The sequence below is a fragment of the Thunnus albacares genome, chromosome 17 (genome assembly GCF_914725855.1).
Source record: "Thunnus albacares chromosome 17, fThuAlb1.1, whole genome shotgun sequence".
Taxonomy (NCBI): domain Eukaryota; kingdom Metazoa; phylum Chordata; class Actinopteri; order Scombriformes; family Scombridae; genus Thunnus; species Thunnus albacares.
Window position 1 is genome coordinate 28,098,133 of NC_058122.1, and position 26,782 is coordinate 28,124,914.

The following is a 26,782-nucleotide window of genomic DNA, read 5'->3' on the forward strand; positions in this document are numbered from 1 at the left end:
TATCCTCAAACACCTCAAAACCTGTTTTGAAGAGTTTTGACCAACAACGAGTGACGGAGATAAAAGATACATAATAATTGGTCAAAAATTAGGGAGGGTGGATGATAAGGTGTGATAAAAACAGATGCCCCAAAGAAAAAACCTTCGAAGCGATTTGGTTCGTTGTAAAAGTGCTACTTGCTCCCCTTTTTTGCCGGCAGTAAAGAACACTTTGCTGTTTGGACCTCTGACTCCCTTTTTATTTTCAAGAGAGAGTTTTTTTGCTCTGGTACCCTTTTTCTGCAACAATTTGATACAAAATTGCCTCCCGCCATCGCTGAGAGGAGCTGAACAGCCTTCCTCAGTCTGAACATGCTCCTCTGCCTGGTGAACGTGCAGAGGACGGCGAGCATCGTCCACTTAGCGGGTAAAAGAATCCCCATGAAACTTAATTTAGACCCTGATTCCTCTGGTGGAAACGCAGGTAGAGGATCTGAGCTGCTCTAAAGGTTCTGAAGAAAGTTCCTGCAGTGGAAACGCAGCTTAAATCATCTTTCTGTTACTTTAAAGCCTTTAAAGCCTGACGTTGTTTTTTTCTTGTTCAACATTCTTCCTGTAACACATCTTATGTGCAGACGTGTGACTGAAATGTCAGAGTTTTAAGAAATAACTGTTGCAGGACTGTGATGTTTAATACACATATATGGACAGTAGAGGAGTTGGTTCTATTACAGAAGTGTGTTGAGAAGTTTCTTTGAATGTTCAGATGCTTAAAAGATGAATTCAGACTATTTATCCAAGTCTTTGTTAATCAATTCAATTCAATTCAATGGACTTTATTGGCAGGAAAGTTTCAAGAACAATGTTGTCAAAGCATCAAAACACAATTTGTCCAAATATTTGGACAGAACAAAATAACAATAATATGAACATTAACACAACATGTAGATTGATATATATTAATTATATATATACAGTATATCCTATGCATGTATTTGTGTGAGTTGATCCTGTGAAGTGACTCTAAAGGCAGATTATGGATATAAACAGTCTGACTGAGCTCCTCTTTAGTCTTTATTAGGATGTTTTATGGCCGTTATTTATTTTATTCAAACATTTATTTGATTGTATCCATGTTTTAAAATGTTTTATTCCCTTATCTTTTGTCTTTTATCCATTTTTTATGTTATTTTAAATCTATTTTATTGGTTATATTGAATTTTCAGCATCATGATGTGAATCAGTCTCAGTGTAAAACACTTTGAATGCACTAACCTGATACAGATAAACTTATTGATAGTAAAGCTTATGATAAAATGAAGTTTAATGAATGTAATGATTTCATGATCTGTAACTATTTAAAAACAGGAAACAGCTTCACACACCTGGTTTGGCTGCTGTCTTTCTGTCCTCTCCTCCACGTGTCCTCTTTCGCCTTCGCCCCCGATAACCCGACTCCCCCTCCCGCCTCCACATCCAGCCCCCCCCCCTTTGACCCACCCCGGCTCCTCCCTTCGCCCCCTCCCAGCGTGCTAGCTGTGGGGCTGGGGGGCGATACTGGAGCAGTCAGTAACCAACAGTCCCACTGTGCTGGCGCTGGACACGGTGACGGCCACGCTGGTGGTGCCGACGGGTCCCACGCTCGTCTGGTCGGGGTTGGGATCGCTCTGGTTGGCGTGGGTGCCCATGTGACCCTGGAGCTGCGTGGCCGTCTTGCACTGCACCCCACACAGCTGGCAGAGCAGCACTCCTCCGGCGCCCGTCCCACCGAAGCCCCCCCGCGCCCCGCCGCTCTCCTTCCACTCCTGGCCGTGATGCTTCTGAGCGTGGACGCGCAGGTAGGTGAGGGTGGTGAAGCCTGGAGGACAGACAGGAAGTAACAAGTAAAACCTGCAGTTCTTCTGGAAGCCACTAGGTGCTGGACCAGAAACTCAGCTGTAACAAACAGGATCTCTGCAGTAGGGACGGACATTTGAAGACATTTCCTTAATCGATCATCGGGAAAATTAACGATCGATTATCGATTGATCTTTTTTTTATATGTATTAAAAATGCCGATGGCAGAAAATACTAAGGAAAGCAGCAGTCCTCTTATACGAGGCAGTTAAACTGTCCTCAGCTCCTCCGTGCTGATGGAGGAGGATTCATTAACCAGCATCGGGTGAACGTTGTTCATCATCGGGGTCGTTGTTGTTGTGTTGTTGTTTACACGGCGTGGAAATGTTTACAATGAGCTTTGTTGTTTTTTTTAGCTCGAAATGGTCCCACGCCGAACTTCGCTTCGCTCTCTTCATGTTTACTTTCGTCTAGTTTCTACGGCAACCCGCCCGGCAACTGAGTGTTCATTTTTCCCTCTTGACTTTAACTCGCACCCGGCTGGTTGCAGCACGTAGTGAAATTCATTGCAACTTTAAGACACATACATACATAACATACTTTGATACGAACGATAAATCGATTTAATTCCACGTGATCGGGAAAAATTCTTAACGATCAATTATCAATCGTCGATTAATCATGCCCATCCCTACTCTGCAGCGTTCAAGTTCAATTAAAGACATTTAATTCAATTTAATACCTTTTTCAAGGTGATGACGTCGTTATCTGCTACTGTGTGTAACATTAAGATCTGCTGATGCTGCTAGAATACAAGTTTCTCGCGGTCCGCCATGTTAACTGTTTGCATTTGACGTTGTGAGACGAGCGGCGCTCCGAGCGGCGGCGCTCCGAGCGGCGGCGCTCCGAGCGGCGGCGCTCCGAGCGGCGGCGCTCCGAGCGGCGGCGCTCCGAGCGGCGCTCCGAGCTCAGACATCAGAATTTTCAACTGAGAAATTTCCGACCTCCGACTTGCATGGAACACAACACAAGACGAGGAAAAGCAGCAAACTCTCACATTTGAGAACCTTTAACCATCAAATATTTTGCATTTTTGCTTGAAAATGACAAAAAATTCATTTTCTGTCCATCAATTAACTGATAATCGTAGCAGCGGGAATGAACTTATTGACATTTCAATTACATTTTGTCAATATTTCCCAGCTGTATATAACAATAATTCCTACAATTAACATGACCTGATTAGTGGTAGAAGACTGACGGATGAACCAGTTACTAATGAATGAGTGGAAGTTTCCTGCAGCTGCAGCAGTGACGCTGCTGACTGAAACTCTGCCTGCAGCACAATCTGCTGTCACACCGTCTCACTGTAGTTTATAGATGTAAAAGTCTCCTGACAGCCGCAAACACATAAAAAAAAAACCTCTCGACTAATGTTACAGCAGGAAAGAGACGATATTTAACAACTTTGGACAGGAAGTTTAAGACTTTTTAAACCCTCTAAGTACTTTTCAAGACCTGCAGATTCCCCGATGTAATCTGTTCAAACAGCCGAGACTTTGCACTCAAAATACTTAATAATAATAATTATCATAATAATAATAATGATTTTATTTGTGCTTTCTATAGACGGCATGAAAGACAATCATAAATATAAGAAAGGAAAACACACCAACAGCAAAATACACAATTTAAAGACCGTAAACTTATATATACTTACAAATAAATCAAGTGAAGAAGACGAGTCTATAAAAACGTGAACTGCAGCAGGATTTAAAAGCAGAAACAGTGTCAGCAGACTGAACACTAACTGGAAGAGCTGAGGAGCCGCTACAGCAAAAACCCTCGATCACCTTTGACCTTAACCTGGACTCTGGAGCCGCCGGCGGATCTCAGAGGCCTTACAGACGGTAAAGAGTTCAGACCGGACGTGTGAAACCCTGCAGGTCACCAACAGGATGTTCAAGACGACAGATGATCACGTCACGCGTCTCGGTGGTGATTTTGAGGATCATTGTTTCATTAAAAGGCTGCAGTTACTCTGTTTATTTATTAACTCACTGGTTCCGACTGCAGATCTTTAAAAACAGCTTTTTAACAAACAAACTGGAGGAAATGGGGCATTTTTGGGGACTATTTTCAGCGGCGGATGAATCCACATTTGCTGCTCTAGTGAGTATTTCTGGCAGCAGGACGGTGTCGCCCAGCGCAGCGATGTGGCTCGCTGACGTGTTTTTAATAGTTTTTGAACAACAACGACGGAGGAAGAAGGTTTATCAGGAAACACACTGGACAAACGTCTCGTGTTTGACAGGATGTTTCCCGGCGTGTTTGGTGCGACTTACTGCGGTTGCAGAGGTGGCAGGCGTGGTGCTGCGACTGGTTGTGGACCCTCATGTGGTCGGTGATGTAAGCGGCAGACAGCAGCTTCCCACAGATGTGACACGGCACCTTCTCCTCGTGACGGATCAGATGAGCACGGAGACGATCCCGCGTGGCGAACGCGGACGTGCACGTCTGTGGAAGAACAAGAGAGTCAGACGAAACACACAGAGAGAGAAATATTACAACTAGAGCTGCAAAGATTAATCGATTAATTGAGAGGAAATGATCCGCCAGATATTTCTGTAATCGATTAATTGTTTTGAGTAATTTTTAATGGAAATATTCCCAAATGATCTCGTCTCAAACGTCGTCTATGACAGTAAACTGAAGAAGTGAATCCTGAGAAGAAAAAGCCCAGAAGCTTCTTCTACTCAACAAATCAACTTCCAACAAAGTAAATATTCACTGTTATTTGCCTTAAAGATGCTTTTGTTTGTTAACTTTGATGTTTATTTTTGTCACCAGCAGATATGACAGCTAGACTGACAGTTATCATCATCATCATCATCAATATTATCCAGTGTTTCATGATCTATATGATTCTCATACTGGTTGAACTCCAGTAAACAGACGTTACCGTGCACTTGAAGGGTCTCTCTGTAGAGTGAACCTGTCGGACGTGACTGTTGAGGTGATCCGGTCTGAAAACAGGAAACGCCAAAATCAGTCGTTACAAAATACAAAAAACTTGGATTTGAACATTTTTTGACTCTGGCGCCGCCTCCTGGTTGATTAAAGTTATAAACCGTATTTCCTCAAATAAAAGATGGCGGTCAATTAACCCTGTAAAGCCCACAGTTGCAATATTACAACAATCACTTTTAGTTCTCCTAAAAACAAATCTGTAAATGTTTTTTTTTATTTAAATAGTCAGTGGGTCCCATCATTTATCCTCTCAATGCTATTGGATAGTAAATGTGTTTACAGGTGAACTCACTACCTGCAAACTCTCCGTCAAGCTCATCTTCTTGTTTTATTGAACCGGATTTGTCAAGAAAAAAGTAAGAAACATGCCTTACATCATGTTTTTTGTGATAATTACAATGTCTAGAACATGTAGATACTTAGTTACTGTGGAAAACATTCATTAAACTTGATTTGGAGCTTGTTATGTCTGTTATTCTGGGTTAGACTGGTAGTCAAAATAGCATGTGCACCTCACACATGACACGAGGACGCTGCACTTCTCACACCTTCACATATGGAAAAAATACTAATAGAAATATAATTTCTTTTACAGGGTTAAAAGCTGAGTCTCTGATAACAGCTGGGAGGCGTCGACATGAACGAATAAAGTCCGACCGCAGAAATAAACTGCTGGTGTCTGTTATATGATGTTCATGTCAGTTAAGCATAAATAGTTACCTGGATGTAACTCCGGTTCTGTGTACGTCACAGAGAGGGGGGGAGGGGGACGGAGGAGATATCGTTTAAATAATAATAATAATAATGATGATGGCAGCGACACTACATGAGCATCGGTAACCACGGTAACCAGGGTAATTTGGTTAAGCCGGCGAGCATACAGTGGATTACCGGTAATGCAATAACAAACATTTAACAGAGCAAACAGAAGCAGATCAAACAAGGAGGCTTCGTACTAAAACATGAGCGAATATACTCATCAAACAGAGGGAATTATTATATATATATATATATATATGGGATGCACGATATTGGATTTTTTGCCGATATGCCGATATTTCCAACTGGCTGTGGCCGATGCCGATATATGCTGCTGGCTACCAGCTGGCTGAGGAGACTATTATACATGCAAGCATAGATTGTACTAATGATGATCAAGAAAGACAATATATGAAGGAAGAACTGAGGAAGACTGGAGTTCAGGAGCTCAGCATTAAAACTTTAATGAACCTGCCAAGTGGGAGCAGCAGTAGAGTTTTCATTGAGTTTATTAGACAGACAGGATTAATGTGAAGGATTTAATCTCTGGTCCACACTCCGGAGCAGAAGGTGGCGCTAATGCACCAAATACGCTGGTTGCCAACCGCCGTTATAAACCAAAAAGTTTTTTTTTTGGTACATCCTGTCAGTCAAGGTGTTTCCTATCTGTGCAGCCGAACTTAGCAGCTCCTCGACGGACTGTTTCACCCTGACGGTCCCGGTGTTTCCTCTGCAGGCTGCACTTCACTCAGCTGCCCGTCAGATCAGCCGCTTCTTCCCACTTTAACCTGAATAACAAATCGGGGCTCAGTGCTCCGGTTGGATCCACATGGAGAGCCGAGGCTAACGTTAGCTGAGAGGCTAGTGGAGCGTTAGCCGCAGCATGGCCAGCTAGCCTCCCAGCTAACGTTAGCCTCAGTTCTGCATGTGGATCCAACTGGAGCACTAAGCCCCGGTTTGTTATTCTGCCTGTGGAGGAAGCGACGGGACTGTCAGGGTGAAACAGTCTGTGGAGGGAAACACAATCAGGCAGCGGAGGAGACGGCAACTCTCATGATCGACAGAAATGGCCGACACCGATATTTCATTTTAGAGCTCTCATCGGCCGATACCAATGACATGCCGATAATATCGTGCATCCCTAAATATATACTATTAATATAGGCGTCTCTAATATAAACCTGCTTCCATTACAGGCCTGGTACCTTCTGCAGGTGAGGTCAATAAAGGCCCTGGACACTATTAGAGGAAATACGGTAATATGATCAGTAAAGCTGCTCAGAAGCAGCAGAGGAGACATTATACCGGGAGAAGGCCTTGGCGCAGTGCGGACAGACGTAAGGTTTCTCCACGCCGCCTTGGTGCGAGCGGACGTGGTAGCTCATCCTGTCTTTCCTCTTGAAGCGCTGCTGGCAGATGGGGCAGGAGTAGGGCTTCTCGTCCGAGTGCGACAGCCGGTGGCGGTTGAGGTGATAGACGTCTCTGAAGGCCTTCCCGCAAGCCTCGCAGGCGTGGTTCTTCCTCACCTGGTTGGCGTTGGGATTAGGATTGGGATTAGGGTTCTGTGGAGCGAAAACAGAGACGTTATGTGTCTCAGTCGACTGAGATATCTAACTGATAAAAGGCTAAAACAGAACCTAACAAAGCTTTTATAAAAGAAATCAACACACTTCTTTCTTTCCTGACATAAGAACGAAAGCATTTTAAACTTCAAAGAGCCGTTCACGCCTGATAAACCGACATTTTTCTCTACCAAAAACCAAGCAGCAACCTCCGGGGCTGTAAGATGAAGCCAATGCAGAAGTGCCAAAAACTGCAGTTCCTTGAACGACCACTTGAGGCTCCAAAAGCGAGTCAATCCCCATAGACCCCCATGTTAAAATACCCAACTTTACAGCAGAAATAAACATGTTTACAGCCTGGTACAAACAACGGTTTTGGTCTCTGTAGCTAATTTCCTCTTTCATGACAACTGTACGGGGGGTGAATTTTTTTAAAACTCACCCGTTTAAGGTTTTATTAAGTCGTAAAGTTATGCATAATGAAGGACATGGCTGCTTTGAGTGACAGGTCCGCCAGCCGCTAGGTGGCTTATTTCAGCCATTCGGCCCGCCTCTTTGCCTGTTTTTGATAACCCAAATATATTCAACGTCATGTATTTAATGCTTCAAATCCTCACATTTGAGAAGCTGGAATCAGCTTCAGTTTAGCATTTTTAAATATAAATAACCTAAAAAGCTTCATTGATCATCAAAATAGAAGCTGACAGAAATGCTTTTGATGATTTGATTAATCAACTAATCATTACAGCTCTATATGATACTGAAAAAGTGGAATTTTGGCCAAGAAAAGAGATAATGTGATGTGGCTTCTTTAAACGAGTCGATGTCGGCGGATCGCTCCGTCTGTAGCGGCTCCTGTCGGCACGCCGCTCAGAACCAAACATCAGGATTTAACAGAGATTCATGAAAGTCTGAAGATGTATATATGACGTCAGGTTGTTGTTGGAGCAGCTGCAACTAACGATTATTTTCATTATCGATTAATCTGTTGATTATTTTCTCCATTAATTGATTAGTTGTTTGGTCCATAAAATGTCAATCAGTGATTCCTGAAGCCACAAAGATGCTCAGTTTACTGTTATAGAGACTAAATGTTCACATTTAAGAAGATAAAACCAGAAAATCATTGCAGGTCTGTTAAAACTGGAACACATTCAGTTGAAAAGTTTAAATTCAGTAGATTATAACTTTTATTTTAACAGCACAAACGATGCACATTCTGCATTTTTCCCCTTTTGCTTGTCTTGGACAATTTAAACAGAATAAACAGAAACTGATTTGATTTGGTTTTGATCCACTTTTTGTTCAACATGTTGCTGCTTGTACAGAATCTCCTGAATGATTTTTTTTTGGCAAAGCTCTTTAAAAGTGAAACACTTTACATTCGTTAAGTGTTACTCTCTGGTCATCATGTGATGGAGGCTTGTTTACTTACAGCCCAGATTCATCTGTTTGTTTTGGATCTTTGTCAGAGTCTCAACAGCCAAAAGTTATTCCAACGTTTGGGAGACTGGTGGTATTTCTGACACATTACATTCAGATTCTGTCCGCAGTCATAAATAATTAATAAAAACGGAGAAAACAAACAAACCCTGGATCCCCTTTAATCTGCTCTCTGCCCTCCGCTGGCGCTCCTCCAGCGAACCCACCTGCTCCATGGAGCCCACAACAACAACAGCTGCCGGGATGGGTTGAGGCGGCGCAGCCATGGTTACAGTTGCCGGGGCGATGGACACAGACACCGACTGGCTCTCTTGGTTGACGTGCTGACCGGGCTGGGGGAGGGTGTCCGGGGCGGTCTGGGCGGCGGGGGGAGGGGGAGGAGGAGGCTGCGGGGGCAGGGTGAGGTGGAGGAGGGAGAGCGGGACCGTCTGCTTCTCCACCCGTCCTCCCTTCCCTCCGTCCTCCTTCTCGCGGGCGGCTCGGTCCTTCATCTTGATGCCCGTGTGCACCGACTGGTGCCGCCGTAGGTTGTAGCTGTTCTTGAACTCCTTGTTGCAGGTGGCGCAGATGTGGGCGGGCCGGCTCGGCTTGCTGAGCGGTTTGACTGGCAGACACAGCGGCGGGAACAACGTCAAACTTACATTCAACAACATCAAACATGTTTTCTTCGCCCCGACTCTGTTAGATCGGATCGGCTGAACTGTTTTAAACGACGCCTTTCTACAGACGCCTCCTTCCTGTTCTCATGTCCTGCTTTATTTCTCTCCGTGTCGTGTTTGTCTGTTTTATTAATCTATCTGAGAAGCTTTCTAACTGTGTGTTTTACAAAGTGCTACATAAATAAAAGCTTACTTACATTTCAGTGACACTTAAAGTAACAATCAGTGCATTTAAATACAACTTCCTGTTGATTAATAGAACAGAGTTTATGTCTAAGAACGAGGAAAAAGTTCAAAGAAGAAGAATAAAAAAAAAACATCATCATTCGTTTCCTCGTGTGTAATCATTTTTTTTTAAATTTCAATTTCAAACAACTATATTAAATATTCTGCAGCAGTGAACCTTCAAGGTGAACAGGAGAATAATACTGTAATTATTGTTACACGCTTGTAAAACTACTGGTTTATAAATTTAAGGGGATTTGAGAAATAAACACTAAAATTTCATTAGTTTCCCACCATGAAAAAATAAAAACACAATATGAACGACTCAAAGTGACGTAGTCAGCATTACTGAACATTTGCTACCATAAAATAATAACAAACTTAAAGAACTTTGCCTAAATAATTTGATATAAAACAAAATTATGATTTATATCAGAAAATATCCAATCAGATCAATATATCCAGCTATTATTAGCAAATATTAGCTTATCAAACATTCAGTATTGTTAGCAGATACAGTAAATGTTTTAGAGACTTCATTTTTAAAATATAATTGATATTATACTTATAATATATAGTAGTATATAATGTATATATATATGGTAGTATATAGTTATAATTATTGCTGTTATCATTCTGGTCAGATACGCCGTCTTTCATCTTTGAAGGAACTTTGGCAGAAATGTTGAGAAATATCAGCAGATAAACTGATATCAGTTTATTTAAATCTCTAGTATCTTCATCATCGTGGCGTCCTGATGGTTAAGATGTTTATTATATAACTGTGACCCGAATCTTTCTTTCAATTATCCAATAAAGGCAAAACAGCCAAAAAGCATCTTTGAATAAATATTTATATCAGTGTGACGAAGCGTCAGGCGTCGACTTTTGGTACATTTTTGATATTCAACACAAGCGGTGTTGTGATGTAAAACTCTGGTGGCCTGTGTGAGCGGCCCCTCCCTCACCGGGTAGCGGTTCCTCGCTCAGGGCGGCGGTGTCGACGGTGGACGGCGGCGTCACGATGTGCTCTGCCGGGGGGCTCTGAGCGGCGCCAGTCAGCTCGGGCAGCAGCTCAGACTGAAGAGGCGTCTCAGGTTGGCTCTGAGTCGGAGGCGTCTGCCAGAGTTAAACAGAAACATGTGTGTTAATACTCCAACGGACACACACACACACACACACACACACACACACACACAATCTACATTTTGGTCATTTTCACACACTGTTTAATCAGCTGTGTGTAGTAACGAGGCAGCGGAGACAGACAGACTCTTTCAAGGAGCACATCATGTTTCTGGCAGGTTGTTCCACATGTTCACTACTAAATTACTAGTCAATCAATCAACGACAATGTGAGGATTTCCTGTTTTTCTCTGTTATATATGATTGTAAACTGAACATCTTTGGGTTTTGGGCTGTTGGTCGTACAAAACGAGACATTTGAAGACGTCACCTTGGCTGAGTGACGAGCATTTATCTCTATTTACCAACCTATAATAGACTGACTCTACATTAAAGCTCCATTTAATTTCATTATTAATCATTTTAACTGATTTTGTATCCAGCTGCTAACCCACTGAGGTTTTGTGGATGCACAAAACTACTCTGACTTATTACCAGTGGTGGAAAGTAACTAAGTACATTTACTCAAGTATTGTACATAAGTACAGTTTTGAGGTACTTGTACTTTACTTGAGTATTTCCATGTGATGCTACTTTCTACATTTCAGAGGGAAATATTGTACTTTCTACTCCACTACATTTATTTGACAGCTTTAGTTACTTTTCAGATGAAGATTTGACACAATGGATAATATAACAAGCTTTTAAAATACAACACACTGTTAAAGATGAAACCAGTGGTTTCCAACCTTTTTGGCTTTTGACGTCTTACAAAAAGCAGTGTGTAGTCGGGGTCACATTTCACATGTCTATGAGTTGTTAACAGCTCCACCAAATAGTGATTTTTCCCTCTAAACTTCTCACATGCTTTCATTTCAATAAATGTTCAAATGATCCAATATTTCAGCAAAAATCAAAGATTAGAGAAAAAGTCCAAAAACTGAAAACAGATTTGTGTATCAGAACTTTGTTTTTTCTTCTTTCCTCTCCCATTAATCATCTCACCACCCCTCAGATTTATCTGCTGACCCTTTGGAGGGGCCCCGACCCCTAGGTTGGGAACCACTGGACTAAACTAGCTAACTGTATATAAAGTAGTGTAAACTAGCTCCACCTCCAGCAGCTACAACAGTAACATGCTGCTCTAACACTGATGCTTCACTATTAATAATCTAATGATGTCATATATAATAATATATCAGTCAGAGGGACCAAACCACTACTTTTACTGCAATACTTTAACTACATCAAGCTCATAATACTTATGTACTTTTATTGTAGTAGGATTTTTACTTGTAATGGAGTATTTTTATATTACAGTACTGGTACTTTTACTTAAGTATCTACATAGTGTGATTAAAGCCTAAACCTGCCAGCCTGATGAGGTCCAGGACAAAATCCAACTTTCCCCCCTGACCTCTCTGTGACCTCCCCCATCTTATTTACTCCCCCCCTCCCTCTTTAACCCCCATGCAGAAATGTCAACCCCTCCTGTTCCCCCCTCCTCTGAAAATAAACCCCAAACTACAAAGCCAGCTTCATCAATGAACACTTACCTGAAAGAGGAAATTACTCCAGGAGGTATCCATCCTGATCCCTGTGAGGACTGAAAGCTAACCGGGCTGGGACCAAAGAGGGGAGGGAGGAGGAGGAAGAAATGCTCCAACTGCTGCTATGAAAACAAGAAATCTGAGGCCTGTATCGCAGCTCTGCTCTACCTGTCCGGGTTAATTAATTAATGGAGCTATGTAATGATATCTAGCTTTAATGATTAGGCTTCTATGACTTAATATGGCAGTCTGTTGGCGATATACAGGCACTGACAAGATGATGATGTAAATGCGACAAGTATCATGCTTGCTTTAATGGTGCGTTTCTTTAATATCATTTGCTTATGTCTACTGTAATAAAAATTGGTGAATTGCATGCAAAATAGAGATTATTTGTATACAGAAGATGAATAGTCGAGACGTGCTAATCATAGTCAGCAGCGGTTCGGGAGTCATTTATTTGCGATAGCTCCGTAAAAAGGCCGCAGCGTCGGGTCCCAAGCCTCGGCGTTGCGTACAGCTCGTCCCCTAACTAGAGGGCTCCTGGTCGGCCGCGGTCCATGGCTCCGCCTCGGTGTTTCAATCGACAGGATGCCATCTTTCTCTTTTTTTTAAAAGCCCTCTCCCTCTCCCTCTCCCTCTCTCTCTCTCTCACCCTCCCTCCCTCTCCGTCTTTCTTCCCTTTCTTTTTTTATCTCGTCTTCACCCCCTCTGTCCCTCTCCGCTTTAAAGGGAAAGTATTTCGTGCGTGCACCCTCCTCGCGGACCCCGTCTCGTCTCGTGCCGTCCCTCGCGCCCCCTCGCGCCCCCGCCGCCGCCGCTGCTTCTCTGTAGGCCGACAGATAATCGAATCCGACATTTACAGAATCAGCTCAGCCGTTAATCCCAAACACTCCGCGACAGAGGCAAAAAAAAAAAAATCGCCGGTACTTCCCCCATAAAAAAAAAAAAAAAACGACCGTTCATCCGGCGCGCGCTCACCGGACGCAGCAAACTCTTCGCTAAAATGGTGTCGAGTTTAGCTAAAACAAGGCTTTATCCCTTCGCATCTTAAAGGTAACGATGCGCGCAAGTGCAACAGCTGGATGTAACCTGCAGCACACATGACGTCCAGTGTGTAACGGGCCGGACGCCAAACTACACTCACTAAACCCGAAGATTCATGTTTGATCGTCTGTTAGTGAAGATAATATATAAGATAATAAGACCTTCATTCGATGTTTCATCTGTTAATAATAAATACTCAAATTCGGCTTGTATCCAAATACACCAACAAGTATTTTATTACCAAAAAAATACCAACTTTTAATGCTTTCTCCTCCTCTGTGGGCAGAATAAAATGAGGTTGAAGTACACTGTAAATACATTATAGTGCTGATAAATAAGCCACTGACTGGACTTCTCATCTGTCGACAATAAGTCAATAATAATTACTCAATATTCGGCTTGCATCCAATTCACCAACAACTATACTGTTACCAAAAAACACCAATTTTTGAATGCTGTCCTGTGGTCAGACTGAGAGATGAGGCTCATCATTTTGAACTACATTGTAAATACATTATACTGCTTCTCAATATTCTGCTTGCATCCAATTCACCAACAAGTATTTTATTACCAATAAAAAATAAAAACACCAGTTTTTAATGCTGCCCCCCTTTCTCTTCCTCTGTGGTCTGAATGAGAGATCATTATACTGCTGATCAATGAGTATCGGCGTATAATATTGGAAAATAGGAATATATGGAAAGCTATATACAGTATGTGTATAAAAACAGGTGCATGTACTGTATGTATTTATGTTCATGTGAGTGTCTTTTCTTTCTTTTTTTTGCGTATTACATAGTTTTTATGAATTGCTTATTAAATGTTTTTTTCCCATTTGTTTATATAGCAAAGTCAGGGACCAAGGCTATTATTTAAAAGCAATAAAACAATTGATCGACTGGTTTGAGCAAACATCTTCCAGACAGTCAGACTAAATGTTTCTGAAGAGGAAGTGAGGTCATTTTCAGTTATTAGTTTATTGTAGTGAAAGTGAACTTCAGCTCACAACTAGATGATTTTCACAACCTTGAACATCCGTTGTAAATTTCATCAAAGCACAACATAAAACACTTATATTTGACTGATATTTAAGGCTTTAAATATAATTTTAAAGCTTTATAAGATTTCTCAAAGACAAACACAAACATTATTCAGAAATCTTGTTTTCATCGTCTTTATTTTGCAGCTGATTTTACAGTAAATTCAAACCACTTTCACTGCAAACAAAATAACCATCAAATATTTTAAACTACTACCAATAATATATATATTTTTTAAATATAACATGAGACTTGGCTTTGCTGCATCCTGCTGATAAACATCAGTATTTTATAATAATACATTCTAGGAAATAAGTTCCATCAAAAACAAGAGGCGACTGTTTATATTTCAACACTTTCACACATTCTGCATTGAAACTTGGCTTTACAGTAGTCCATCAGCTGCACACACACACACACACACACACACGTGTGGTCAGTGACTTTAAAAAACGTACAACGCAACAACCACAAAACGATAATACTTGGTGCTCTTCACGTGAGGTATAACTTTCTATTTGTTCCTAAATCGACTCTTCTACCACAAAATAAAAGTCATATATGTCAAAATAAAAGCACTAACTGATCCTTCTAAGTGCAACAATTACCGTTTAATCAACATCAAAATTATTAGCAGGAATCTCAAGAAATGAACATGTAAGAACAGCAGAGATAGTGGCTCGGACGTCACACACACAGGAATATTTCAACAGAAACACTCTTTGCTTTTGTTTTTAAGTGATAATAATAAAAAGGATGTTATCTGCGTGGACTCAGTGAAAGCTTCGGCTCTTTTGGTCAAATCAGAAAATTAACAGTAAAACAAAAACAAACCAAAGTGAGGAATAAAAGGCAGGTTTTGCTTGTGGATCATTATGTTCGATCAGCTGACTGGAGACACTAAAACAGCAGCTGTTGTCCCAGAAAAGCTACAGATAGTTTGTTTGAATGCAGAAGGTGAAGCAGCAGATTCTAATAAAACTCCGTTCAGACTGGATGAAGTCAAATATTATAGAGCTGTGATGATTAATTGATTAGTTGGAAGCTATTTTGATAATTGCTTCGTCTGTTTGAGTCATTTTTTTTTATGAAAGAAATATTCAAACTCTGACTGTAAACTGAATATTTTTGGGTTGGTCGCGACAAAAAAAGGATGTTTGAAGACGTCATTTTGGGATTAAAGAAATTAAAGACATTTAGCAAACAGATAATCAAGAAAATATTCAGCAAATAAATCAATAATGAAAATAATCAATAGTTGCAGCCCTGTCGCTGTACTGATACACCGAGACGAACAAGAAAATATCATTGATGAATCTGCTGATTATTTTCTGATATTTTATGGACCAAACAACTAATCGATTAATGGAGAAAACAATCAACAGATTGATCATGAAATTAATCGTTATTGCAGCTCAGACATGTTCACTGTGCTCCTCCGTAGTTGAGCTCACGGAGGCGTTTTAACGGCGGAGAGACGACGGGATCTGACCAGAGAAACACGAGGCTGCAGAATCAGCACGTCGTCAGATCGTCCGTGTTACGCTGCAAACAGCTGATTCACGACTTTTAGCCAAAACGTAAACAAATATCCGCTGAAAACAAGGCTGATACGTTGCTGTCGGCATGTTTCCGTCTGTCAGATCAGCAAAGACATTTTTTTAATCAAAGGAAAAAGTTCACTGAGCAGTTATAATAATAACAGAATAATAATAATAGAAGCTGTAATTATAACTGATCAGCTCTACAGACGTACATCAGTCTGAACGAGGCTTTATAGTCACTTAACTTTTATAACCAGCTGCTTTATTAAAGGTTAATACATCATTTACTAACGTTTTATGGATCAGTGTTGGTTTTTATCCTCCAGCAGGAAACAGTTTGACCTGTAAACGATCTGCAGGACGTCTCAGATTATTATTATTAACATTTATTTATGAGTTATTGTAAGAAACTTTTATTATGTTTATAATTGAACAGAACTGTCATTTCTGACTGGAGACAACCAGCCAGAAACTTCAGTTCTTTGAATATTAACGGCTTATAACTGAATTAAAAACATTATTAAATGATCTATTCACCATTAATTAAGTTACAACTCATAAACTCTTTACAATATTCAGATCATTTAAGACATTTGGTTGTATTTGATGTCACACACTGGTTGTGTTGACTGGTCATCAATTTCAGAACATTATTTACTGTAAAAATACTCTTCAATGATTTTCACTTTTATTAATATTTACCAGATATCGCCTCTGATTATTTTTTTTTATAATTTGAAATATAGATTTGATTGTCATGTGTTTCATCTTCAGACATCAGATGAGGAACATCTGGATAAACAAAGTGCTACTAAAACTAAACTGAGGCTTTAAAATCAAATCATGTCGAAAGATTCAGATTATAAAACAAACATCAGCCTTCATTGCTCTAGAAATTAATTTTACTCTCATACGGAGAGAATATTTCCCTTCACAAACTCACCATCGTTACTGAATGCTAAATGCTAAATGCTAACAGGACCTGCAGCAGCCGCTGACGTCGAGATATTAAAGAATCATTTCGGATCCTGCAGTCGAGTAACAATCGTCACATTTTTATCTCCGTCTCCTGTATTGTCATATAATTATTATTATTATTAATACAGAGCTAAGCTTCATTCAAGATCATTAAAACTTTAAGCTGTAACGACGAGTCGATGGACAGAAAACTAATCTGCAACTATCTTAATAATTTAACAATTATTTTAGTCATTTTTTTTTACTCAAATATGCCAAAAATGCTTTTATGTGACAAACATGACACATAAAGACTGAACGGGAACATGTGGTGAATGATAACCAGCGTTTTACAGTCAAAAAGCAAATTACTCGATAAAGAAAAGAATCGTTACTTTGCAGCCCTGCAACAAAAATTAAATAATTAAACCATCTAGACAAAAAGTAAACCGTCTGCTGCACAATAAAAAAAACATTTTTAACTTACTTCCAAAATAGAAACATGTATGAAAAGATAAAATAATCAAAAACAGGGCTAAAGCTAACGATCATTCTCATTATAGATTAATCAAACAGTTACTTGATGTTCCTCACGGTTCCCTTTGACGTCTTCAAATGTTGTTCTGCTTGAATAAATATTCAGTTTATGACATAAAACAGGAAAAAAAAAAAAAAACTCACAATGAAGAAGCTGAATCTGATCTGATCGACATGTTCGGCTGAAAACGTTTCACTGATTATAAAAAATAAGTTTCATTTTCAGTTTTATGTCCATCAACGGACCAAATAAGTGACAAACTGTTTTAGCACTAAAATAACATTAATAATATCTTTATATTAAATGACACTAATATAGAGAAATATAGCTGATAAAGAAACTTTTATCTGTTGTTTCTAATGTCAGTTTCTATGGTGATATGGAGATTTCCTGTTTACTGTAGATGAATGAACGTTTACTGGAGACGATCTTCTTCTTCTTCTTCTTCTTCTTTCTGCCTGATTTGGAATTTTCTGATCTGATATTTTGGTCATAAAACTTTTCTCTCTGGCTTCGCTGAACAAACACCGTGTTTAAGTCGCTGCAGTTCAAGTCAACAAGTAAATATAAATAAAAAAAAAAAAAAACAGTGGCGTGTTTTCACCGACTCCTCTCTCACTGCTTCTTGGCGGCTTTCTCTCGCTCGGCGGCGTCCAGGGCGGCCATGTTCTGGGAGGCGGTGATGAGGTGCAGGAGGCTGATGCCGGACTTCAGCAGGCAGATGGTCCCGCAGAGTCCCTGCAGCCAGTAGATCCAGGCTGTACGCGCACACACACACACACACACACACACACACACACACACACACACGTCAACACACAGAGACGGCTGCTAGCTGCTCCAACTGACTCTCATTCAAAAAGCATCAACTTCTCTCCAGAAACACCGAGTCAATCATTGTTTTCAACGAGTCATTCTGGTCTCAATCTGTAAATTCAGACCCTCTAATAAATGTGCTGCTGGTCATTTTGGAAATTATTGCTCCGTTAATAAGATTTGAAGACTTATAGCAGCTTTGACGTCTGCTGTGTGGGCGTTGATTGACAGCTGTGATTGACAGCTGTGATTGACAGCTGTGATTGACAGCTGTGATTGACAGCTGTGTGTTCTGCTACATCTCTCTCAAATATTATTTGTTTTTTTTTGTCTTAAGCATCTTTAAATCAGCTTATTGTCATCCAGCATTCCCAAAACATCACAGAATATCTCTGAACACCGTCTCCTAACCGTCGGCCGTGATGAGACATGTTTTCTAAAGTTAAGAAAGTTGATAAAATGTTTTTACTTCTAGTCCCTAAAAGAAACATTTGTACACTTTGTTCGTGCAGGAGTGACTTCCTACTCTGAGACCCTGTTAGGTAATAAAGACATACACACTACCACGTGTAGCATATGTGAACTAATTCCCCAGAACAAGTGTAGACGCTTGTGCAAAAACTGTAAGAAGTTCAACTTTGCTGCACAACAGAGCCTTGATGTTGTTTTTACTTATTATGTGAAACTCTGAAAAGAGGAAATAATTAAAATCCTCATATCATGTGACATCCCTGCAGCATATATATTTAAATAATGTCAATGACCTGCTTGTAATACTGAATTTACACAATTATTTCTATAGTGAGAGCCGTGAGGCAGCAGTAAGAAGATAAATATGACTCTGTGTTTCTGTGACTGTGACGGGTTCGTTCCAGCAGATCATGTGAGGAAAAAAAGCTTCTTACCTGCAGGTTCCTCGATGTGATGGAGAAGGTAGAGCAGACAGAAGAAGAGCTCGTTCCCCGCACACATGACGAACAGCACCGGCTGCAGGAGACAAACACGCTTCAGTTTCTGTCTTCAGAGTAAAGCCGCCGGCTTTATTCTGTCTGTTAAAGTGACGCTTTATGACATTCAGACACCGCAGGACACGTTACACAAAGATGCTCTGTGATGTTTGTTATCTGGACGACAGCGGCGAGTTAGAAAAGAAAGATATAAAAGAAGAAGAATGTTCTCAGTTTTCTCAAACGTTCATCTGTTTGCACGATTAAAACCTGAAAATCAATCAGTGAGCTTCGGCCTTTTCTCTCTGACGTCTCATTCAGCTGCACAGAGAAACTCTTTTTACTTGTTGTTAGTATGACTTTTATCTGACCCTATGTACTTTACTGATTTTGGGTGTTGGACATGTGACATAAACATTTCAGAGTCTGCATGTCACCTTAGGTAACATGGTATGGCCCTTCGGAGGGACCTTAGAGATACAAACAATGGATCCATGGTCAAGTTTGGAACTGGTCCAGATGTGGTTTGTTGTGACACATAATATGTTGTGAGGTAGCTGTCAACCACTTGATTGGAGGGCTCCCAACTGACCTAGTGCCCATGGAAAACCTATGTTATTCATGTGATAAGATACAGATGTGTAACCCCATATAAGCTATGCACCGACAGTGGTACGGTGCCCAGACCATCTTTGTATATGGAATGGACCCGATGGCCATCGTCTAATAAACGTCTACAAAATAGGAACTTCGTCAGCTCTTCCTTTGAACGATATCATCACACATCCTTCCTTTCACTTGTATTTTAAATATGTTTTTGTGGTTGAAGCTTTAATTAATGTCCAGCGTGTGTTTGTGTGAAAGCTGTTCACCATCAACTACAGAGAGAATTTATCTGCCTGTTTTCTAAACGTGCGACGTTGCTCGAGCACTGAACGTTACGTTGGGACTCTCGTTAGATCCTCGTTAGCTCACATGCTGGATATTCATCTATTCAGCCATGCTAAAATTATGATTATTATATATATATAGCAAATTTCACATAAAAAGATGCTAAACTATGTGCTTCACAATGGGAACAGTGAAAACATAAAAGGGACAAATCAAAGAGATTTAAAACAAATGAAATATTAAATGAATTACAATTAATACTGTCTGTGAGGTTTAAATATAGTCAAAGTTTCTATGTGAAAGCAAACATCTACAATTTAAACCTGCAGGAAGTAACTTTTTGGTCATTTTTAGTGAACACAACACAGACATCAGCTTTAAGTTGTTGAACTTGTTGGCAAACAGTTGCTTATTTCCACATCCAGCAGTTATGGAGCAACATTATCATTCATTAATGTCAATAATAACTTCTGGGGTTCCTCAGAGTTCTATTCTTGGTCCTTTATAGTTTCAATCTGGTTAAAGCTGTTTTTTAGCCACTTGTTTTCAGTAGAAGAGTGTAAACACAACTTCTGTCATATTATCAGCTTATAGAGTAGTTGTTGCTAACATGTTAGCAAACAGTTGCTTATTTCCACATCCAGCAGTTACGGAGCAACATTATCATTCATGTGGAGTCGTGTTTCTGTCCACCTGGTGAATGTAAGTCTAATATTCACTCTCTTTTAGCTTCTGTTTTTACTCTCTACCAACTCCTGAGGGAAATATCTGGCTCTTTAGCTGCTAAATGCTCCACTATGTTCACCAGCTAGTCTACAGCTAACTGTGTCTGTTTGCCGTTTGGTGCTGAGCAGGTAGTGTACAGCGGCTTTTTACAGCGCTGAGAGTGAACCAGAACAGATAAACAATGAGCTGAAACTCAGACTTGTGATGTGTTGAAAGAAATGTTGCAGGTTTTCTTCAGATTGCCTTTGTTACCTTTAAATAGAAATGATTCAGGCTCTTATTCAGACCGACATCTTAAACTGCACATATAACAACACACATGACTGACGGAGAAGCTCTTCACCTTTGATGTGTAGTAGATTCGGAGGATCGGGTTGCCGGAGAGGTCGATGGTCTTGTGACTGGCTGATCCTTTAATCGTTGAGCTGAGAGAGAAAACGATAGAAAAGAGATAAAGCAGCAGATAAAGATTATGACTCACTTAGTAAATCAGGATATTGTATTTGCAGAGTTTTATATCGTCATCATGATCCCACAATCTGTATTTTTAGCCTGCGTTATCTGAAACATGTTGATGCCTTTTTACTGTTTGAGGCAGGAAATATTCTTGTATTCCTTTTCACACATGGAATATGTGACATATTCAGTTTGATCCATCTGTTGAAGTGATGGATTTCTATCATTCAGACATGACAGGACATTTAAGCAAAGAAACACTAAAGCTCGCTGATATCTGGAGACGGCAGCAGTGAGTTAAACGTGTGATCAGGAGGAAGGAGACAGTTTATTGCTGCATCACTGGTGGATTTTAAAACATGGCTAGCAAAAATTAGCATTATCACAGTTAACCACAGACTGTAAATGAGCATGGATGTATAATAAGAGCTGGATGGGGCCCCGCCGCTCTGCCTTGCAGCCATTTTTTCCCAGTGGCCCAAAAAGCATTTCCCCCATAGACCACCATTGTAAAAGAGACGTCTGTTAAACTGTTGACAGGACGCCTCGAACTGCAAACAACAACAACAACGTCAATTATGACTCTTTCTATTATGAACTTTTGATTCATGGAGGTTTTATGTTTGTCAAACTTTCCTCGAGCCGAGAAAAGCGATTTAAAAATCTGTGACGTCATCACAATGTAAAGTCTATGGGCCGAGTGGGAGCTCGTGGGCGGGGCCAGCGGGGGAAACACTACTGCGCATATTCAGTGGGCCGCACAACGCGGAAGCAAACCCGGAAGCTAGAAACTTTTTTTTGGTGTATGCGCCAGGCGAGCTAAAGGACTGAATGGGCGCCATTTTTAGTCCGGTATCCAGCTCTTATAATACATCCATGTAACCAAGCTAGAAGCTAAAAGCTAGCAGCTAGCAGCTAGCAGCTAGCACTATGACCAGCTGCACCCTCTCATCCAAGTATAGTCACTACTGGCCCTAAAAATCAAAGATGGCGACGGTCAAATCGCAAAACTTGAGGTTTCAAAATGGCAGATCACAAACCAGTGGGTGACATCATGGTGGCCACGTCCATGTTTTTACAGTTTATGGGTAAAAGTGATTTTTCCACTGAGCAAACAGAATTGATTATGTTAGTGAGAAGGGCAGCGGTAGAACGGTTCCTCTGGTGTCAGTACTTTGTAATAATTTATTTTTCCACTTATGGCCATAAAAATCTTCTAAAGATATGAGTCACTTTTACTGAGAATATTTATATAAGACTCACCTGTGCAGGTGCAGCCAGTGGCTGGCGATGTCCAGACACATGCTGAGCTGGAACAGGAAGGTGTAGGAGGGGTAGAGCAGCGACAGGTTGACCAGCAGACACATGGTGGCGCAGCGGTCTGTCAGCATGTCCATCATCGCACCGAACTTGGTGGCTTCAAGAAAACACGAGCGGACACAAGAGTCAGTTTCCTGTTCAGCAGCTTTAATGATAAACCGTAGAAGTCGGAGCTTCTTGTGGCAGCGTTGCTCACTGATTTCAACTTCATTAACGACAAAAAACGCTGCTTCCTGACTTTATGTGTTAATTTAACAAAACATCTAATGGAAACGGATTTATTTAGACGTCTACAGGACGATTAGCCAATCAGCAGAGACGCTCCGTACTGCGCTTGGATTTCATAACTGAACTAAAACCAGGACGCACACTTTTATTTCTCCAAATGTGTGAAAATCTGATGTTTTCACATCACAAATGATGAACAACAGCATAAGAACACGAGTCTTACACGTTAAACGCGAGACTCAAGTAGCTGTTATATCAGTTTAGCGCAGGGCAGCTGCTCTGCAGGTGCGCCTGATTTTACTGTAGCTGCGGTAACCGGGTGGAGACATGAATCGTATTTCTCATAGGAGGCTGTGTTGAAGAAAGAGACAAATTAATAATGTAAAGTTGTTTAGTGTGTATAAGAGTGATATATATGTAACAAGATAAACATAAAGAAATATACTGTAGATGAGAATACACAAGTACAGCCTCAAGTTTAAGACATTTTATAGACAAAACAATCGAGAAAACGATCAGTAATGAAAATAATCATCAGCTGACCAATGATCTCTCCTTTCAAGCAGCTGCTCCCCTTTAAAGGAACAGTGTGTAAGATTTAGTGGCATCTAACAGTGAATCCCCCCCCCACCGCTCTTCTAAGTGTGTAGGAAAAACTACGGTGGCCACGAAACTCGCAAAAAGTCCCTGTAGAGCCAGTGTTTGGTTTGTCCGTTCTGGGCTACTGTAGCAACATGGCGGCCTCTGTGGAAGAGGACCTGCTCCCGTCTGTAGATATAAAGGCTCATTCTAAGGTCTTATTATCAGGTGATTATACACTAATTAAAACATATTTATGAATATTATATTCCATTTCTGCCACTAAACTCTACAAACTGTACCTTTAAATAATAAGTCCAGGTTTTTATTGTTCTATCCCTGAGAATGTCTAATATGTTGTATTATAAAAATATATCAACATGTTCTCAATAAACCTAAAAAACAGGTTTCTGGTTTACAGGATTATTTTTCTGGAGAACTGTAACCTGGTTATTTAACAGCATGTAAACACACTGACAGTCGTCATCTATAGTTAATACGTACACTGATTGAGCGCTCGTGCAGCGTGGCCGTCGAAAGCGTCGAGCAGTGCGCTGACCAGGTAGCAGAAGACGGCGGGCCACGGACAGCAGGGCATCAGGTAGAACGACAGCAGAGCCAACACGATACGAGCGTAACCTGCAGGAACAAACAGAGAACAGCTGACACGAAGCTCAGCCACAAAACATCTGCTGGATGGGAAAGTTGGTCCAAAAATGTTCTGATTAGTTTTGGTCACTTTGCTTTTATTTGAAAGGCTACAATAAAGAACAGATACTTCTTCCCAAAAATGAAATCTGTATCCCCCACAAGAGTCTATAAAATGACAGAAAATAGTGTCTGTTATAGTGTGTTAAAGCTCAAAGATATTCAGTTTCCTGTCATGTACGACACAGAAAAGCCTCAAATCCTCACATTCAAGTTTCAAATTTTTAGTGTTTCTGCTTTAAAAACGACTGAAATGATTTTCAAAATAGTTACTGATTCATTATCTGTCGATCTTCTAATCGATCACCAGGGCTGCAACAACTTTTCATTATCAATTAATCTTCAGATTCATTTCTGATCAATGGATTTAGAGCTGTAATGATTAGTCAATGGACAGAAAGTGAATTAGTAACTATTTTTGATAATCAAATAATTGTGATGATATAATGTTTTTTAGGTTTTATATCATAATAAACTGAATACTTTAACTACATCAAGCTCATAATACTTATGTACTTTTACTGCAATACTTTGACTACATCAAGCTCATAATACTTATGTACTTTTACTGTAGCAGGATCTTTACTTGTGATGGAGTATTTCTACATTGCTGTATTGGTACTTTTACTGCAGTAAAGGATCTGAATACTTCTTCCATCACTGTTTTTATGTATTTAAATGCACATTCAGAGAAGAGCTTTACAGTTATCTCAGGCTATAGATGCTGTTATGTAGCATTGGTTCATAATAAACACTTGTCCCTACACAAATGAATGAAATAAATTCAAATTAAAAAGAAAATAAACTTAATTTGGAATAAGATTCCTGATCCTCATTCCTGTAATGCTCTGGTGACTCTTCAGAAATGGAAAACACTGGATTATCGATTACACTACCATCGATCATTGATGATGACAGGGTAATCAGATATTAAAGTTAAACGTTAGATGATAGTTAGACAGATGGATGACGTTATTTGTTAATAATCGACAGTATTTGGCCATTTTTAATGGACTCTGATGATTTTCTGTCAGCAGCATCGACTGTAAGGTTGAGCTAACGCTCAGCTAACGCTCAGCTAGCTTCCTGTTGGTTCAGGCGGTAAAAACTCACCGATCAAATTAGGAACGAAGAAGAAGATGTTTTCCTCCGCCATCTTTGATGTTTGGCGCTGTTTTTGTCGTATTTTTATCTTTTAATCCTGCTCGGTAACAACAGTATCGGCAGAGTTTCAGACGAAAACTCACTACAGCGACAGTTGAGTTTTGTTGAACGATGACTTCCTGTCCAGCACCTGTTTGTCACGGGCCGCTTTTTACTCAAAATAACACGAGGACGATTTCCGGCGGGTGTATCTTCAGAATAAAAGCGTCATCTCGACTCATTTAGAATTCTCATCAAATAAACAAAAAACAAAATAAAAACTGTAATCTGAAATACTAAACAATAAATAAAATAGATTATTAGTCAACAAATCTGCAGTTCCTCTTTTATTCCCGCTTCAAACTGTATTTTGAAACATTCCTGCAGATTTTATTATTATAATTTGTTTCTTAAACCGTTATTTTTTTTCCTTAATTTTTTCCTGTTATCTCTCATACTACAGCAGCTGGGCAACACACTCTAAACATAAATTAGAGGCTGCGTTTAAAGAGCTGGGGCCAAACACTGATGAATAAATGAAATAAAATAATAAAAGTACTTAAATTTTATAAAGATGTTTTGTTGTTAATGCCCCACTTTGCTGAAAGAAAACATGACTATTAATATAGAATTGCTTAAAACCAGCAGTCAGAAACTATTGATGAATATTTTCTCACATTTCTACAGTGTGTTTTAAATTTTTACTACATACTGTCCACTTGCTTTTATTCTTGAGACACAATCATATTTCCAGCCCGTGTTTCCTCTTTCTTTCCAGCTTGACCATAGGGCAGCTCTGATTGAGACGTGACGTCATGTGACGCAGCCTGTGCGCCTCCCCTTTAATACTGTCCCCCAGAAACAGATTGAAAAGTTATTTTTAGGTTTTTTCATTAAGTCGGCTCCTCTGAGGTTTGTTTCCACCAGGAGAGGAAAAAAATACACGCATGTTAAAAATAGAAATACTCACACTAAATCAAAATTATGGCATACAGTAATAAGTTTCTTTGGGTATTCTTATTTTTAGACTTAATGATTTTTTTTTCTTTTTTTGGCAGAAGTGAGCTTCCATACACGAACAATTTATAGCCAAAGTCACCTGCAGATTAAAGAACCAATGATTTATTTTTATTTTTGGACAACATACTGTATATTTTATGTAAATGAACATTAAAAGTTTGAGTTGCAGATGGAAATCTGCATTTCTCCCTGTCTCTATTTGTGATGACAAAATGGAAACTTTAACTGTTGAAGCAGTAAAAAAAAATTGAAAAATTGTGAGATGGAATATTATAAATGCATTAAAAAAAAATCAAATACCAACATTACAAATTATTCAAAAATTTAAAATAAATTTTGCTTTTTAATTTTAAAACTATTTTATCATTTAAAGACAAAACAAAATTATTTTTACTTTTTACTTTGAGTTGTATGAAGTACATTTTTATGTCTATGTAGTTACTTTTCAGATGAAGATTTAACACAATGGATAATATAACAAGCTTTTAAAATACATCACATTGTTAAAGATGAAACCAGTGGTTACAAAAAGCAGTGTGTAGTCAGTAAATGTTCAAATGATCCAATATTTCACCAAAAATCAAAGACTATCCTGTTTGTTCAGTTGATTTCCTGCATGTGGAAAATAAGGTGCAAGTTTAAAAACTGTTGTCT

General features: G+C 39.8%; 2 protein-coding genes across 2 annotated transcripts; both read right to left on the minus strand.

The window, feature by feature from the left end:
* Nucleotides 1-1,479: 1,479 nt before the first annotated feature.
* Nucleotides 1,480-13,781, minus strand: LOC122966413 (myc-associated zinc finger protein). The gene is made up of 7 exons (XM_044330608.1): nucleotides 12,175-13,781; nucleotides 10,462-10,612; nucleotides 8,816-9,213; nucleotides 6,910-7,166; nucleotides 4,778-4,841; nucleotides 4,161-4,332; nucleotides 1,480-1,837 (listed from the first exon to the last, which is right to left on the minus strand). Exons 1-7 carry the CDS (start codon nucleotides 12,205-12,207, stop codon nucleotides 1,512-1,514), a joined length of 1,401 nt encoding a protein of 466 aa, XP_044186543.1. The 5' UTR covers nucleotides 12,208-13,781; the 3' UTR covers nucleotides 1,480-1,511.
* A 592-nt stretch (nucleotides 13,782-14,373) lies between these two features.
* Nucleotides 14,374-25,282, minus strand: cdipt (CDP-diacylglycerol--inositol 3-phosphatidyltransferase (phosphatidylinositol synthase)). The gene is made up of 6 exons (XM_044330609.1): nucleotides 25,079-25,282; nucleotides 23,762-23,896; nucleotides 22,394-22,547; nucleotides 21,018-21,099; nucleotides 19,016-19,097; nucleotides 14,374-18,052 (listed from the first exon to the last, which is right to left on the minus strand). The coding sequence occupies exons 1-6, from the start codon at nucleotides 25,119-25,121 to the stop codon at nucleotides 17,910-17,912; spliced, it is 639 nt and encodes a 212-aa protein (XP_044186544.1). The 5' UTR covers nucleotides 25,122-25,282; the 3' UTR covers nucleotides 14,374-17,909.
* Between the last annotated feature and the right edge of the window lie 1,500 nt (nucleotides 25,283-26,782).